General features: G+C 43.7%; 1 protein-coding gene across 1 annotated transcript in view; it reads right to left on the bottom strand.

The window, feature by feature from the left end:
- LOC126484188 (molybdenum cofactor biosynthesis protein 1-like) overlaps positions 1-16,029 on the bottom strand; it is a 69,052-nt gene that overhangs the window by 30,597 nt on the left and 22,426 nt on the right. The window contains exon 5 of the mRNA XM_050107601.1: positions 9,126-9,271. Coding sequence (XP_049963558.1) covers positions 9,126-9,271 — 146 coding nt within the window. The remainder of the gene's footprint in view (positions 1-9,125; positions 9,272-16,029) is intronic.

Raw genomic sequence — 16,029 nt, 5'->3', positions numbered from 1 at the left:
GTGGGGAGGAATGTATTGCTTGGGAGATCTGTTTGTGGACAAGGTCTGCAGGATAGTTGTGGGAGAGGAAAGCACTGATATATAATATAATACAGGGAAACATTCCAAATGGGAAAAATATATCTAAAAACAAAGATGATGTAACTTACCAAACGAAAGCATTGGTATGTTGATAGACACACAAACAAACACACACACAAAATTCAAGCTTTCGCAACCCACAGTTGCTTCATCAGCAAAGAGGGAAGGAGAGGGAAAGACGAAAGGATGTGGGTTTTAAGGGAGAGGGTAAGGAGTCATTCCAATCCTGGGAGTGGAAGGACTTACCTTAGGGGGAAAAAGGACAGGTATACACTCGCACACACACACACATATATCCATCCGCACATATACAGACACAAGCAGGGTATATGTGTGGATGGATATGTGTGTGTGTGTGTGTGTGTGTGTGTGTGTGTGTGTGTGTGTGTGTGTGTGTGTGTGTGTGTGGCATACTGATCTGATCTGAACTATGCAGCCTTAAAATGGAAGTTTTTTGATCACTCCTTATTTTGCTCCCTGCCACCTTGGCAATATGTACCGCAAATCATCAGACAGACGACCTTCCTGCATGCTTCATGTTGTGTCTAGACAAGACAGCCTAGACACAATGAGAGGAAGCCGAAAGGCATGCTCTAAGTTAAAAAAGGAGGGCGTGAGGTCTGAAACAGGATACGTAATGAATGCTATAAAGAAAAGTACGTAGCTTCTGGAATACTTAACTTTAATCCATCCTTTTGGTACATCTGGAGATTGTGGTGATACAAGTGAGACTCTTTATATACATGCAATGTTACTAATGGCGCCTTGCTAGGTCGTAGCCATTGACTTAGCTGAAGGCTATTCTAACTATCGGCTCAGCTAATGAGCAATGCTTCGTCCATGTAGTCGCTAGCAAAGTCGTCCGTACAACTGGGGTGAGTGCTAGTCCGTATCTCGAGACCTGCCTTGTGGTGGCGCTCGGTCTGCAATCACACAGTGGCGACACGCGGGTCCGACATGTACTAATGGACCCTGGCCAATTTAAAGCTACCACCTAGCAAGTGTGGTGTCTGGCGGTGACACCACATTCCTCCCCTGCAAATCGGCGAATGGTCGTGTTATAAGGCTTCCGCCCGCCGTGGGGAGAACCCCATGTTGACGTATGCGATGAGGTGGGGAGCCTAACAACAGGCGAGGCTGTGCCACCCGCACGCGGCCATTCGGTCCAAGGGGAGCTAGGAAACACCTGAAAACCTAGTCCAGGGTGCACGTCAACATGCGGTGTATGTGCCCGTAAAGAGACAGGAGGGGCCGAAGGGTCGACCTCCATTGCGTCGGGGTACCTGACGCGCGAAGACGCCATGTGGTCCGGAGCGGGCAAGAGTTCCATGGCGGAGGACAGCTGGTCACGGGAAGCGATCGGCGGCGTGTGACCCAGGGAGGCGCTTGGTGGCTGCAGCGAAGCGTCCACTGCGGGCGGCACCAGCTGGACAGGCGGCGGCGGCGGAGGCGGCAGCGGCGCGTCGCCATGGGGCAAAATGGAAGGCATCGTTGGTAACACCTGGGGATGAGGCGAGCCAGTAGATGGGTCCCCAGGGCGCTGACCGGATGGCACCGTCGCTGAAAGCAGACGGGAAGCGGCAGAACCCGTGCGACGACAGAGGCGCAGCTGATTGAGATGCCGACGCACCTCACCAGAGGCCCCCAAAACCAAATACATCATGCGGCCGAGGCAGCGAAGAATGTGCACTGCGAGCCAACGCCGTGAACCTTGATAGTTGCGATAAAATACAACGTCGCCTGGAGCAAAAGCAGAAGTCTGCCGCTGCACAGGAACCTGATGCGGCGGGTGCAGCAAAGACATCAAGGTTCGATGAGGACGACTGTGGAGCAACTCAGCTGGCGAGCGACCATCTCGGGGCTGAGAGCGATACAAAGACAAAAAGAGCAACAACGCGTCCTCCCGAGAATGCGACTCTTTCAACTTCAACATCTGTGACTTGAAAGTCCGGACCAATCGTTCAGCGGCACCGTTTGACTGAGGCGAAAACGGCGCGGATGTCAGATGTTGAATACCATTGGCCTGGCAGAATGACTGAAATTCTGCGGACATGAATTGTGGGCCATTGTCGGAAACAATAGTCTGCGGAAGACCTTCAATGCAAAAGATGCAGACAACGCTTGGATGGTGGCAGTTGATGTCGTGGAAGACATCCGGACAACAAAAGGAAAATTACTGAAGGCATCTACCAGAACAAACCACCGAGCATACCAGAATGGACCAGCAAAATCGATGTGCAAGCGTTGCCAAGGGGAAGTGGCTTTTGGCCATGCAAAGACTTTCCGCGGCAGTGCGGATTGTTCTTTGGCACACGCCATGCAAGAAGAACACATATTCGTAATCGCAGCATCGATTCCGAACCAAGTACAGTGCTGACGAGGAAGTTGTTTCGTTTGCACTATACCCCAATGTCCTTGGTGAAGTAGCCGTAAAACAGAGGACTGTAACGAACGTGGGACCACGATTCTGGACTGATCATTATCAGAACGCAACAACAAAACACCGCGTCGAACAAAAAGTCTCTCCTTGTGAGCAAAAAATCAGCAAACCAACGGATCCTCGATCCGAGACTTTGACAAAGGCCATTGCGTAACAACAAAATGCAAAACGGTAGCAAGGACCGGGTCAGCAGCTGTGGCTGTAGCTACACGACGAAAATCAATCGGAAACGAGTCGACCACGTCATCGGTTTCCGAATCAATGAACATGCAAGCAAGTTCAGAAGAATCGAATGCTCTATCCTCAGCAACAGGCAAACGGGACAACGCATCGGCGTTTCCGTGCTTAGCAGTGGACCGATACAAGATATCGTAGCGGTACTGCGAGAGGAAAATAGACCAGCGAATGAATTTCTGCGCTGTACGCGGAGGTACAGGCTTGTTTGGATGAAAAAGCGACATCAAAGGTTTGTGGTCTGTGATGATGGTAAAGTGACGACCATACAAGAAATCATGGAACTTAGTAACACCAAACACGAGAGCCAAAGCTTCTTTCTCTATCTGTGAATAATTTCTTTGCGCAGACGAGAGCAATTTGGATGCAAAGGCAATAGGGCGATCATGCGACCCATCTTTGTGCGCAAGCACAGCACCGATCCCGAAATCCGATGCATCTACCATCAACAAAAGGGGTTTCTGGGGATTGAATGGCGTAAGGCAAGTATTAGAAAGCAACGCCGATTTCAACTGGCGAAAGGCGCATTCGCATTCCGTCGTCCAGACGAACGGAACACCCTTACGGCGTAAGCTATGAATCGTAGCTGAAATGGAAGAGGCATTGCGCAGAAAGCGATGATAATAGTTAATTTTACCCAACACACTCTGTAGCTGCTTCAAATTCTGCGGCGAAGGCAAGTCTTGTATGGCACGGAGGTGCTCTGGACTCGGATGTATGCCTTGGGCATTGATGACATGTCCCAGGTATGGTAAGTCACGAGCAAAAAACACACATTTGTCCTTCCGCAAGCGAAGACCATTTTGTCGCAATACCTGAAATAATGTTCGTAGGTGTGCTAAATGCTCGTCTGCTGTCTTTCCGGAGATCACAATATCGTCCAGATAGTTCGCAGCAGTTGGGACTGATGCACAAACAGTTTGTAAATATTGCTGAAACAATGCAGGGGCGGATGCACACCCGAATGGCAGTCTTTTGAATCGGTACAAACCAAGATGCGTGTTAACCACCAAGACGCGCTGGGATTTGGAAGTACGCATCTGTGACGTCCAACTTTGAAAAATATTTACCCGGGCACAGTTTGTCAAAAAGATCTTCCAGGCGGGGTAATGGAAAAGTTGCAAACACTAGTTGTGGATTCACAGTGGCCTTGAAGTCCACACAAAGTCTCAGTTTTCCGGAAGGTTTGGGCAAAATTACTAATGGTGAGGCCCAGAGAGAAGCCTGCACACGTTCAATTACACCTTGTGATTCTAAATCGTGTAATGTTCTTGCAACCTCATCACGCAATGCGTGAGGAACATTGCACGCTCTGAAAAATTTCGGTTGCCCGTTGACTTTCAGTTCCAAATGTGCTTCATAGTTTTTAGCGCAACCTAAGCCCGGCGCAAAAATGTCTGCAAATTCTTCACACAGACGAGAAACACTGTCTGAAGGCACAGTCTGATTCACTGATAGGACCTGATTTACTATAGACATGTTAAACAACTGAAATAAATCGAAACCAAACAAGTTCACTGCAGTAGAAGAACGAAGAACGTAAAATGAGACAAGTTTTGTTTGTCCCTTGTATGTTGCAAGAAGGCTGCACTGTCCTAACACAGGGGATATTCTGACCTGAATAACTATTTAACTTAACATTTGCGGGACGCAACGGAGGTTTGCCCAGTTGTTTGTACGTGTCGTGATTGAGCAACGAAACTGCAGCTCCGGTATTGAGCTGGAATGGTATGACCATTCCATTAAAATCCAAATCTACAAAAAGTTTATTGTCCTGCTGACGACAAGAGCAACTGTCTCGTGCAATTTGAACTGATACAGGTACAGCATCACTTGCTAATTGACGTGATTTCCGGCGACATCGACGCACACTTTGTGTGGGATGAACACTGTCACTGTGTGAGAAAGTGGCACTGGACGGGGTGGAATTCACTACATGAATGTCCATGGGCGAAGGTCCACGAGCCTGAGTGTCCTTGGTTCGATTCCGGCGCGAAGCAAAAGGCCTGGAATGGTTGTGATTGTCTGATCTGAGCTTTTTCTGGCAAACACTTTGAACATGTCCTTTCTTATTACAGAAAAAGCAAATAGCTTGGCGTGACGGGCAATTTTCACGCGAATGTCTAGTAGCACACCGCGGGCATGATTTTACTGCAGTTGTATGCTGTCGCGGCACACCTGGTTTAGAGCGTAGTGGCAGCTGCGTGGACGTGCGCGAGGGCAGTTTACCGGGCCGTGCAGCGCGCCCGGCGGGCTGGTTAATGTTACACAAGGCTGGCGAAGTTGCAAATGATTCCTGAGCAAAGTGAAGTGTGTCTTGTCTATCTAATATGTCTATCACTTGCTGAAGGGAGGGATTAACTAGTTTCAAAATCTGTTCCCATATACGAACATCAGAAACGTTCTGTGCAATTGCATCACGGACCATTGTATCTGAATAAGGGAGTCCACATTCACACTCAAAAGCACAATCCCTTGTAAGGCCTTGCAATGTTGCAACCCACTCCCTATTAGTTTGACCGGCCGTACGTTTTGTACGAAAGAACGTATACCTTTTTGCAACTACATTAACTGTTTCCTTGAAATAGGCATCTAAAGCAGACAAAAGTTCTTCGTAGGACAGAGTTGCTACGTCGCATTGGGGAAATAATTTCATTATCACACGGTACGTTTGCACCCCTACACATGCCAATAAATGAGGCTGCCGCTCGTTACCTTGAATTCTGTAGGCGGCGAGATGAAATCCAAACTGGCGTGACCACTCCGTCCATGTTTCCTTAGCTGGGTCAAACGGCCTAAAAGGCGGTGCAACTGCGAGTTGTGGCTGCGGTAGTAGTAGAGCGGTGGCTGCCGCATCGTTGTGCAGTTCACGTTGACCATGGACGAGCCGTCCAAGGGCATCCAATAACGCCTGTGTCTGCTGATTCTGCAAGTGATAAAATTCGGACAGTACATCTGGCGAAGCCATGACACAAGTAAATGTAAGCAATTTGAAAGAACAAGACCCTTTCCGTTGACTTGTCGCCAAAAATTGTTGTGTCTAGACAAGACAGCCTAGACACAATGAGAGGAAGCCGAAAGGCACGCGCTAAGTTAAAAAAGGAGGGCGTGAGGTCTGAAACAGGATACGTAATGATTGCTTGTGTGTTGTGCCTGGTGCAACTTTGTTTTCTTTATGGTAAATAGTGATCTATCTTTCCCTGCACACACACAGAGAAAAAAAACTGCCAAGTCCAGCAGCTAGGGGCAAGCTGCTGGAGTTGGCAGTCATATGTGTGTGACATGTGCTTGCCTGTGTGTATGAATGTGTGTGTTTCTCTGTATCTCTTTTGCTGATGAAGGCTGTGGCCGAAAGCTTTGTGTAAGTGCCTTTTTAATTGTGCCTGTCTACAATGTAACATGTCTCCTTTACAGTAAGCAGCAATCTATGTTTTCCTATATTTTTCATTTACACTGATGTAATTAACAAATCAGAGTCTATTTATTCCAGAGAAGTGACAGTTTGTTCATGACAGTTCAGCACAAATCTGATTTTTTATATACAGCAAGGCTACCTATAAATTATTCTGTGTGCCAGTGTTCATGCTGACTATAGGGATTCACACTGATCATGTGTAATTTGACACCTGGTCCTGTAAAGTTACTTCTGCTCAACGTGAAAAATTCTCCAATTCACATTTTGTAATTAACCTTAACATATCAAATAATGCACCCTTCGATATAACTGCTTATTGTCCACTTCCCATCACTCTATTCCCAATGTCAACCCAGCTGACCTCTACTTCTAATCCAAAAACCATGGTTGACTCAATGTTTGCTATTGCAAGCTATTGCTATTGCAACACAAAAGTGCCAGAGGCACCAGTAATGATATACAATTAAAAATACTAGAAAGTAAGGCACACCGGTTAGTACATGCTAAGACAAACACTACAAGTGTCTAAGACACTGCGCTCTCACACAACAAGTACGAGGTCTGAATACATTCCAGTTATGATACACTAAACTGTTTCATTCACAGTGGCTATATACATACTCTCTCCCTAATAAACAGAATAGTTATAACTCAATTGTTCACAAGTGTATATTATGACTCTTGCCACAGCCACGCAGTCAGTATGCCACAGGCGTGCCATAGAAAGCGATCAGGTTCAATTCCTTGTAGAGCCGGGAAATTCTGCTCGGTGGACAGACTGGAATAGGGTACACTCTGCTTGTAGTTCCAGCTGAGGAGATACTCAAGTGAGAAGTAGTGTCTTCAACTTCTGGAAGTTGATAACAGCCTGGAGAGTTGTATACTGACCCCCTAACTCTCCATAGATTTATAGTAGAGGACATCTCTCGAAGAGCATTGCGTGGTCTTCTGGGCCCAATGCAGAGTTCCTTTATCTATGTATATTGTATATCACCACTTGTACACACTCATCAGCACAGTATCATATTGTCTCTTCACGTGGCAAATTTTTATTCCCTTGTTTCCAGATCAAGACTTTTCCTCTTCCTCTTCTTCGTTTTTTTTTTTTTTTTTTTTTTTTTTTTACTATCATTACTTGTACCACACATATTCCACACGGTTTATGCTCACTCCTTCAATGATACTTCCCATCCTCCTCTAGTGTGCGAGTTGTCCCTGCTTTCCTGCGTGTTTCTTGGTTTAAACACCCTTGTTTCAAAAGAGAGTGACAGCTTAGATACAGTCTTGTCAACATTTTGTAATTTTATTTAGCAATTATTGTTTGAGCCTTATAGGCGAATGTCACAAGATATTGTCAACCACTGGATTCACTAGATTGGAATGGGGTTCATGGTAACTTATCAATTCATTTTTTAAGTTGCTGTTATCTTTTTCATCCTATCTTGGACTAGCTTTTCCATACTCCCACTCTATTTTACGTAGCCAAACAGTTATCTGCCCTTGCAAACTTGCTCCTTTACTACCAAGTTAACTAATACTGGGCAGCCTAACAGAAGTTCCAATATCCAGTCTTTCACCACAATTCACCTACACACACTTTTCACTCATTGATTTTCTTTTTTCAATGTCATAAATATTTTGCTTTCACAGACTGCTGTGCTTTGAACATAAAATTGTAGGAACATCTGCCTCACATGTCACTTTTTTTTTTTTTTTTTTTTTATTAAAGAATACGTTCCTTGCTTATTCCTATTTGCTTCTGATACATTTCCATTCTCACTTTTATTTTCTTTTGATCCATTTCTTTTTTCTTTGATAGACAAGTCAAACAACAATGGCAATATGTTGCAGCCCCCTGTGTTTCACCCTACTTACTACGAACTTACTTTTCTTAGCTTCCAATTTTATTAGTCATTTGGTTTTTAAGATACTTAAATTAATTGTTTGACCCTGTATTTTTATATCTTATTTTACCTTCGGTTGATAAAGGATTTCTGGTATGCTCACAAAGAGAGAGCTGATTTTCCCACCCCTCACCCCCCTTACCTTGTCCGGAAACAAACTTTTCGCCAAGTATCTTGCAGTTTTTTTCCTATTATTAATCTCTTAGTCTAGTCATCAATTTAAAAGTGTCAGTTGTTGGTCCCATTGTCTAATAATTTGTACATTTATACACATGAAGTTCCAATTTTTATTTGGAACATATAGACTCTGATAATCATGAATCACAGTTCAAATGGCTCTGGGCACTATGGGACTTAACATTTGAGCCAAGGCAGGATTCAAACCTGCGACCGTAGCAGTCGCGCAGTTCTGGACTGAAGCGCCTAGAACCGCTCGGCAACGGTGGCTGGCGAATCATAGTTACCATCACACGGACAGAAATACTGTGTTAACTTTAATACAACATAGGGACATAGCTAAAAATGTCTTTACATAATTTCCAGTTCTGATTACTTTCCTTTAATTTAATCTAACAAATAGGTTAGTGTAACATGATGTTGACAGAGGCAAATTATATATACTCACAAATTATTTAGCTAGAGGTATCTGGTTTGTATGTCTGGGAGGGAGGAGGGTGCAAGCTGAAAACTTCAAGAAAAGATTACTCATTTCATACCTGCTGGATTTAACTGCAGTTTATCTCTTCCATATACCAACCACATACCTAATGTGCATGGCAAACAGTTTGAAAGTATTATTCTATACTCAGCATTTGGAACTATCAGTTCCTTCATGAGAGAGGAAAGAGGGATAAGTTTCTGAAGGTCTGAAAGGTCACTCGGACTCCACAACTAATGTGAGGACAAGAGGAACAAATGTGTCTATAAGAAGTTTTGGAATTTCACCTCCTGAAGGTAAAATACTGATCAGTCTGTCAGTCTTCTAGTAATTTTATGGTTTCCTCGCATGAATTTTCACTTGGACATGATTATTCTATGTTTCATCACTCACCTGAGAGATATCTCTGAATTCCCAAAGAGACACACCTTCAAATTGCCATCAGCTGTTATCCGTAAACGGTTGCACGTGCCACAGAAGTGTTCACTCATTGAGGTAATAAATCCCACACGTCCCTTGAAGCCCGGGACATGGTATGCCTGCAAAAAGAAATTGTAAGAAAATAGGTACTGCTGTTGTGAAAATACTATAAATGTGTTGCTCACCAAGTGGAGGAAGGAGAAAATGTGCATTAAGGGGAGTTTGAACGCCCTATCCTGACAATGTTACATTTAGTGACTTAACTTCCCCGTACTTCAGGAACAACTGTAGCCATTGACAAGAAACTTTTACAGGACATTAAACTATATGTTCTGAGTCTTACAATAATTGCATTTCAGCCACTGCTTTTGGAAATACAATTTTTTAATTACACAGTTAAAATTTTGTGTACCTTTTTGTATGTTATTCTAAATAATTTTATTTATACATAACATTACGTTTTTCTTTTAGTTCAGAAGACTCAGGATACATATGTCATTACTCTCTGAAAATCTGAATTCGCTACTTGCCGTAGTTTCGGAGATTTAGGGAAAAATGCAAGAGAAAATCTAAATTTTCAGGAAGAGTTTTTAAAGTTTCAATAGACTGTAACTCAATATATGCTTAACATTTTATTTTTAGTCACTCAGAAGCACCCTGCACCATACTGTATATCATCCTCTTGATCTTTTTTAAGTTTTTTTTGTTTTCTTCTTTCTGGACTCCGTAGTGGCCAACTGTGCTGCATACTCTGCTTTACCAGTGCAAACCTTGTCCATCCCTTCAAATTCTCTGATGCAGTTTGCTCCAGAATTAATTCCCATATGTTGTAGCACTTTCACGCTACCAATGTTGCCATCATTAAAAGCAATAACAGCATGACTGACCCCCACTTTAGTGTCTTCATTACAAGAAAAACATTTTTTGGTCTACATCTACATCTACATCCATACTCCTCAAGCCACCTGATGGTGTAGGCTACCTTGAGTACCTCTATTGGTTCTCCCTTCTATTCCAGTCTCGTATTGTTCGTGGAAAGAAGGATTGTCAGTATGCCTCTGTGCGGGCTCTAATCTCTCTCATTTTATCCTCATGGTCTCTTCGTGAGATATACGTAGGAGGGAGAAATATACTGCTTGACTCCTCAGTGAAGGTATGTTCTCGAAACTTCAACAAAAGCCCATACCGAGCTACTGAGCGTCTCTCCCGCAGAGTCTTCCACTGGAGTTTATCTAACATCTCCGTAATGCTTTCATGATTACTAAATGATCCTATAACGAAGCATGCTGCTCTCTGTTGGATCTTCTCTATCTCTTCTATCAACCCTATCTGGTTCAGATCCCACACTGCTGAGCAGTATTCAAACATTGGGGGAACAAGTGTACTGTAACCTAATTCCTTTGTTTTTGGATTGCATTTCCTTAGGATTCTTCCAATGAATCTCAGTCTGGCATCTGATTTACCGATGATCAACTTTATATGATCATTCCATTTTAAATCACTCCTAATGCATTCTCCCAGATAATTTATGGAATTAACTGCTTCCAATTGCTGACCTGCTATATTGTAGCTAAATGATATGGGATCTTTCTTTCTATGTATTCGCAGCACATTACACTTGTCTACATTGAGATTCAATTGCCATTCCCTGCACCATGCATCAATTCGCTGCAGATCATCCTGCATTTCAGTGCAATTTTCCATTGTTGCAACCTCTCGATATACCACAGCATCATCCGCAAAAAGCCTCAGTGAACTTCTGACGTCATTCACAAGGTCATTTATGTGTATTGTGAATAGCAACGGTCCTACGACACTCCCCTGCAGCACACCTGAAATCACTCTTACTTCGGAAGACTTCTCTCCATTGAGAATGACAGGCTGCGTTCTGTTATCTAGCAACTCTTCAATCCAATCACATAATTGGTCTGATAGCCCATATGCTCTTACTTTGTTCATTAAATGATTGCAGGGAACTGTATCGAACACCTTGCGGAAGTCAAGAAACACAGCATCTACCTGGGAACCCGTGTCTATGGCCCTCTGAGTCTCGTGGACGAATAGTGCGAGCTGGGTTTCACACGATCGTCTTTTTCGAAACCCATGCTGATTCCTACAGAGTAGATTTCTAGTTTACAGAAAAATCATAATACTTGAACATAATACATGTTCTAAAATTCTACAACTGATCGACATTAGAGATATAGGTCTATAGTTCTGCACATCTGTTCCACGTCCCTTCTTGAAAACGGGGATGACCTGTGCCCTTTTCCAATTCTTTGGAACGCTACGCTCTTGTAGAGACCTACGGTACACTGCTGCAAGAAGGGGGGTAAGTTCCTTCGCATACTCTGTGTAAAATTGAACTGGTATCCCATCAGGTCAGCGGCCTTCCCTCTTTTGAGTGATTTTAATTGTTTCTCTATCCCTCTGTCATCTATTTCAATATCTACCATTTTGTCATCTGTGTGACAATCTAGAGAAGGAACTACAGTGCAATCTTCCTCTGTGAAACAGCTTTGGAAAAAGACATTTAGTATTTCGGCCTTCAGTCCATCAGCCTCTGTTTCAGTACCTTTTTGGTCACAGAGTGTCTGGACATTTTGTTTTGATCCACCTACCGCTTTGACATAAGAGCAAAATTTCTTAGGATTTTCTGCCAAGTCAGTACATAGAACTTTACTTTCGAATTCATTTAACGCCTCTCGCATGGCCCTCCTCACATTACATTTCACTTCACGTAATTTTTGTTTGTCTGCAAGGTGTTGGCTACGTTTATGTTTGCTGTGAAGTTCCCTTTGCTTCCGCAGCAGTTTTCTAACTCGGTTGTTGTACCACGCTGGCTCTTTTCCATCTCTTACGATCTTGCTTGGCACATACTCATCTAACGCATATTGTACGATGGTTTTGAACTTTGTCCACTGATCCTCAACACTATCTGTACTTAAAACAAAACTTTTGTGTTGAGGCGTTAGGTACTCTGATATCTGATTTTTGTCACTTTTGCTAACCAGAAAAATCTTCGTACCTTTTTCTAATATTTCTATTTACGGCTGAAATCATCGCTGCAGTAACCGCTTTATGATCTCTGATTCCCTGTTCTGCGTTAATTGTTTCAAATAGTTCGGGTCTGTTTGTCACTAGAAGGTCTAATATGTTATCGCCACGAGTCAGTTCTCTGTTTAACTGCTCAAGGTAGTTTTCAGATAAAGCTCTTAAAAAATTTCACTGGATTCTTTGTCCCTGCCACCCATTATGAAAGTTTGAGTCTCCCAGTCTATATCCGGCAAATTAAAATCTCCACCCAGAACTATAACATGGTGGGCAAATCTACTCAAAATATTTTCCAAATTATCCTTCAGGTGCTCAGCCACAACAGCTGCTGAGCCAGGGGGCCTATAGAGACATCCAATTACCATGTCTGAGCCTGCTTTAACCGTGACCTTCACCCAAATTATTTCACATTTCGGATCTCCATCAATTTCCTTCGATACTATTGCACTTCTTATCGCATTAAACATGCCTCCCCCTTCACTGTCCAGCCTGTCTCTGCGGTATACATTCCAATCTGAGTATAGAATTTCATTACTGTTTACATCTGGTTTCAGCCTACTTTCTGTCCCTAGTACTATGTGGGCATTGTGACCGTTTATTAATGAGAGCAGTTCTGGGACCTTTCTATAGACGCTCCTGCAGTTTACTATTAGCACATTAATATTGTTATTCCCTGCTGCATTTTGTCTACTCCTACCTTGCCGCATCTCAGGAGGTGTCTTGTCGGGCCTAGGGAGGGAGTTCTCTAACTTAAAAAACCCACATGTGCACTCCACACATACTCCGCTACCCTTGTAGCCGCTTCCTGCATGTAGTGCACGCGTGACCTATTCAGGGGGACCCTACATTTCTGCACCCGATAGCGGAGGTCGAGAAATTTGCACCCCAGATCTCCGCAGAATCGTCTGAGCCCCTGGTTTAAGCCTTCCACTCGGCTCCAAACCAGAGGACCACTATCGGTTCTGGGAACGATACAACAAGTAGCTAGCTCAGATTCCACCCCGCGAGGCTTTCCGCCTACACCAACTCCGCTAACTGCCTGTACGAACTGAGGGTGACCTCTGAACCCATACGGCAGGAGTCACTGGTGCCGACATGAGCAACAATTTGCAGTCGGGTGCACCCAGTGCTCTCTATCACTGCCAGCACGGCCTCCTCCACATCTCAGATGAGACCCCGGCAAGCAGACAGAGTGAACACTGACCTTCTTCCCCGACCTTTCCGCTATTTCCCTAAGGGGCTCCATCACCCGCCTAACGTTGGAGCTCCCAATAACTAATATACCCCTGCCCCCATGTGCCTGCTCGGACCTTGCTGAAGGAGTGGCCACATGTCCACTCACAGGCAGAACGGGCGATGCCACACGGCCAGCCTCCACACTGACCCTCCGCCTCATGCGCCGCGAATGCCGCTGAACCCGCCACTCCCCTTGGGAAGAGGGTGGCCCAACCGTGCCCGGTAGCCGCAAAGATGTCTTGACAGCAGGGTCAGTGGGTGAAGCATGTAATGTAACACCTGGGGTGTACCATGCAACGCACCAGACTCCCCACTGCCGCTACACTCTGAGGCAGCAGCCTGAAGATGGCTAACTGCGGCTTCAACACATTCAGCTGTTTGCGAACAGTGGCCAGCTCCTCCTGTGTCCGTACACAGCAGTCACACATCCTATCCATCATAAGAAATCAATTTACTGTAGAGAGTTAATCAACTTATAACTAGACTGCTAATTCACTAAAGGCGGCTGATAGTTGACTAAACTGTGGTTACTAGACACTTCCTGTAGAAAACAATGAAAATAGCACTACCTGTCTCTGGACTGTATTGAAAACAAACACTAGCACTACTGGCACTATGGCTGACTAAACGGACTCTCTCTGACTGTATTCAAAACAAACACGAAATCTATGGAACACTATTACTAGCACCCGACAATTAAAGCTTCCTAAAAGCAAAAACACACGGAAAAGGAAGTGACAAGTAAGAAAAATAGAGTTAATACTTCAATTAGCATAGCTCGCTGCACAGCAGACGTGACGCAGATGGCAGTTACAACGACACTGACACAATAAGATTATTGAATGACTCACTGGGATTTTGAGTCTGACAATGCAGACACTTCTTCAATAATTCAGGATTGCCAGGTCTCTGTAAACAGGTTTTATGATATCCACAACTGCTGCTGGGATAGAATGTTTATGGCTGTATGACCTGTTTGAGTACTGGGCATTGCGGTAATTGCACCATGAACCAGATCTAGGAGGGCAAAGATGGTGTACTGGTTTATCATCAGCTGACAGTCTCTGGAAGAAGGTAGCCCATACTGCCTGCTTCATTTTCAACAAATCCTCAGTATTATTTCTAATGGCAATCTCATAATACTGTTGTAGTTCATCAATCATGTTGTCTGTCAGCCTGCTTCTTATGGTCTTACCACCTGAAAGTTTCTTGTCTCTCAAACTTTGTTTCAACTTCCTCAATCTGGTATCCATCCTCTTCTGGACATGAGCAACACATTCCAGTTCTGTGATAAGCTTCTCACCATAAGGCTGAGTGGCTACTACACTGTTATATGCATTTGAGTCTGCATAACCTAAGAACTTAGTGTAACACACTCCCCTTTAGTTTACAGATCGATTATAAATTTCAACAGCTGCACAGGCCTCCGTACGACTAGTTGTCCTTCATAATTTCTGTCACAGATATGCCCTTCTTCATTCCCTGATTTATACTTATAACAATGTTTGGTTAAAATCTGGAAATCTATTAGCTTTCCAGTATCAACACTGGTCACTGTAGCAACAGAATTCTTAGAACTGCAGCTGCGCTTCTACCAAGTGCCCCAAAAGCTACTGATATGACAATCATACCATCGTTTATTTCAGCAGCTTCATTTGTAGCACCCTTAATTGACTCACATGCAGTGGATTTCACAGCAGCTCCAATAAATCCTGCATACTTGTCCATTTTACAAAGTGGGCGTGGCATATACATCACGACACACATTGTTTCTGCTGCAGTGTGTCCTTTGCCAATAGCTCTCAATCCATAAAACCACCTAACATTTATGTCAAAATAATTATCTTTACACTTATCAGAATTCCAAAATGAATGAGTGTATTTACAAATGGCAGAATTAATGGTAAGTTTCCTGGCTAGTCCATTTGATACCTCAATGTCTTCATGTAAACTAACTGGCCCTCCACATACATACAGCACACACATTCACATAACACCCCTGTTAGGATGTGTAAATGTATCAGAATATAACCTAACCTACCGTTTACATGAGTTTTGTTTTGAGATAACTGTGTTATCACTATGTTTTATTTTTATCTTCGAAGCACTAATGGGTGTTTCGCTAGATACTCATGAGTTTGCCAGTATTTCATTGTCTGCAACTTCACACACCACATGCTGAACACAATGTTTCTCTTTATTCAAAAATTTATTACCATGAAACCCACATTTCTTAAAAACACTTCATTTTGGAGTCATACTTTTTGAGAGATTTACCAGTCTATTCATCACTTCTCCTTGGAAAAACGTTAGCACTTTGATATACAAAGCATGTTTATACTATGAAAAGATACGATACTATTTTTGACAGTGCTACCAATGGAAACACATAATTTAACCTTTATAACACAGCAATCCACAGCTTTCTACAGGGTAGTCCATTGATAGTGACCGGGCCAAATATCTCACGAAATAAGCATGAAATGAAAAAACTACAAAGAACGAAATTCGTCTAGCTTGAAGGGAGAAACCAGATGGCGCTATGGTTGGCCTGCTAAATGGCACTGCCATAGGTCAAACTCATATC

Source organism: Schistocerca serialis, chromosome 6 (genome assembly GCF_023864345.2).
Source record: "Schistocerca serialis cubense isolate TAMUIC-IGC-003099 chromosome 6, iqSchSeri2.2, whole genome shotgun sequence".
In the NCBI taxonomy this organism is placed as follows: domain Eukaryota; kingdom Metazoa; phylum Arthropoda; class Insecta; order Orthoptera; family Acrididae; genus Schistocerca; species Schistocerca serialis.
This window is presented reverse-complemented; position numbering and strand designations above follow the sequence as displayed.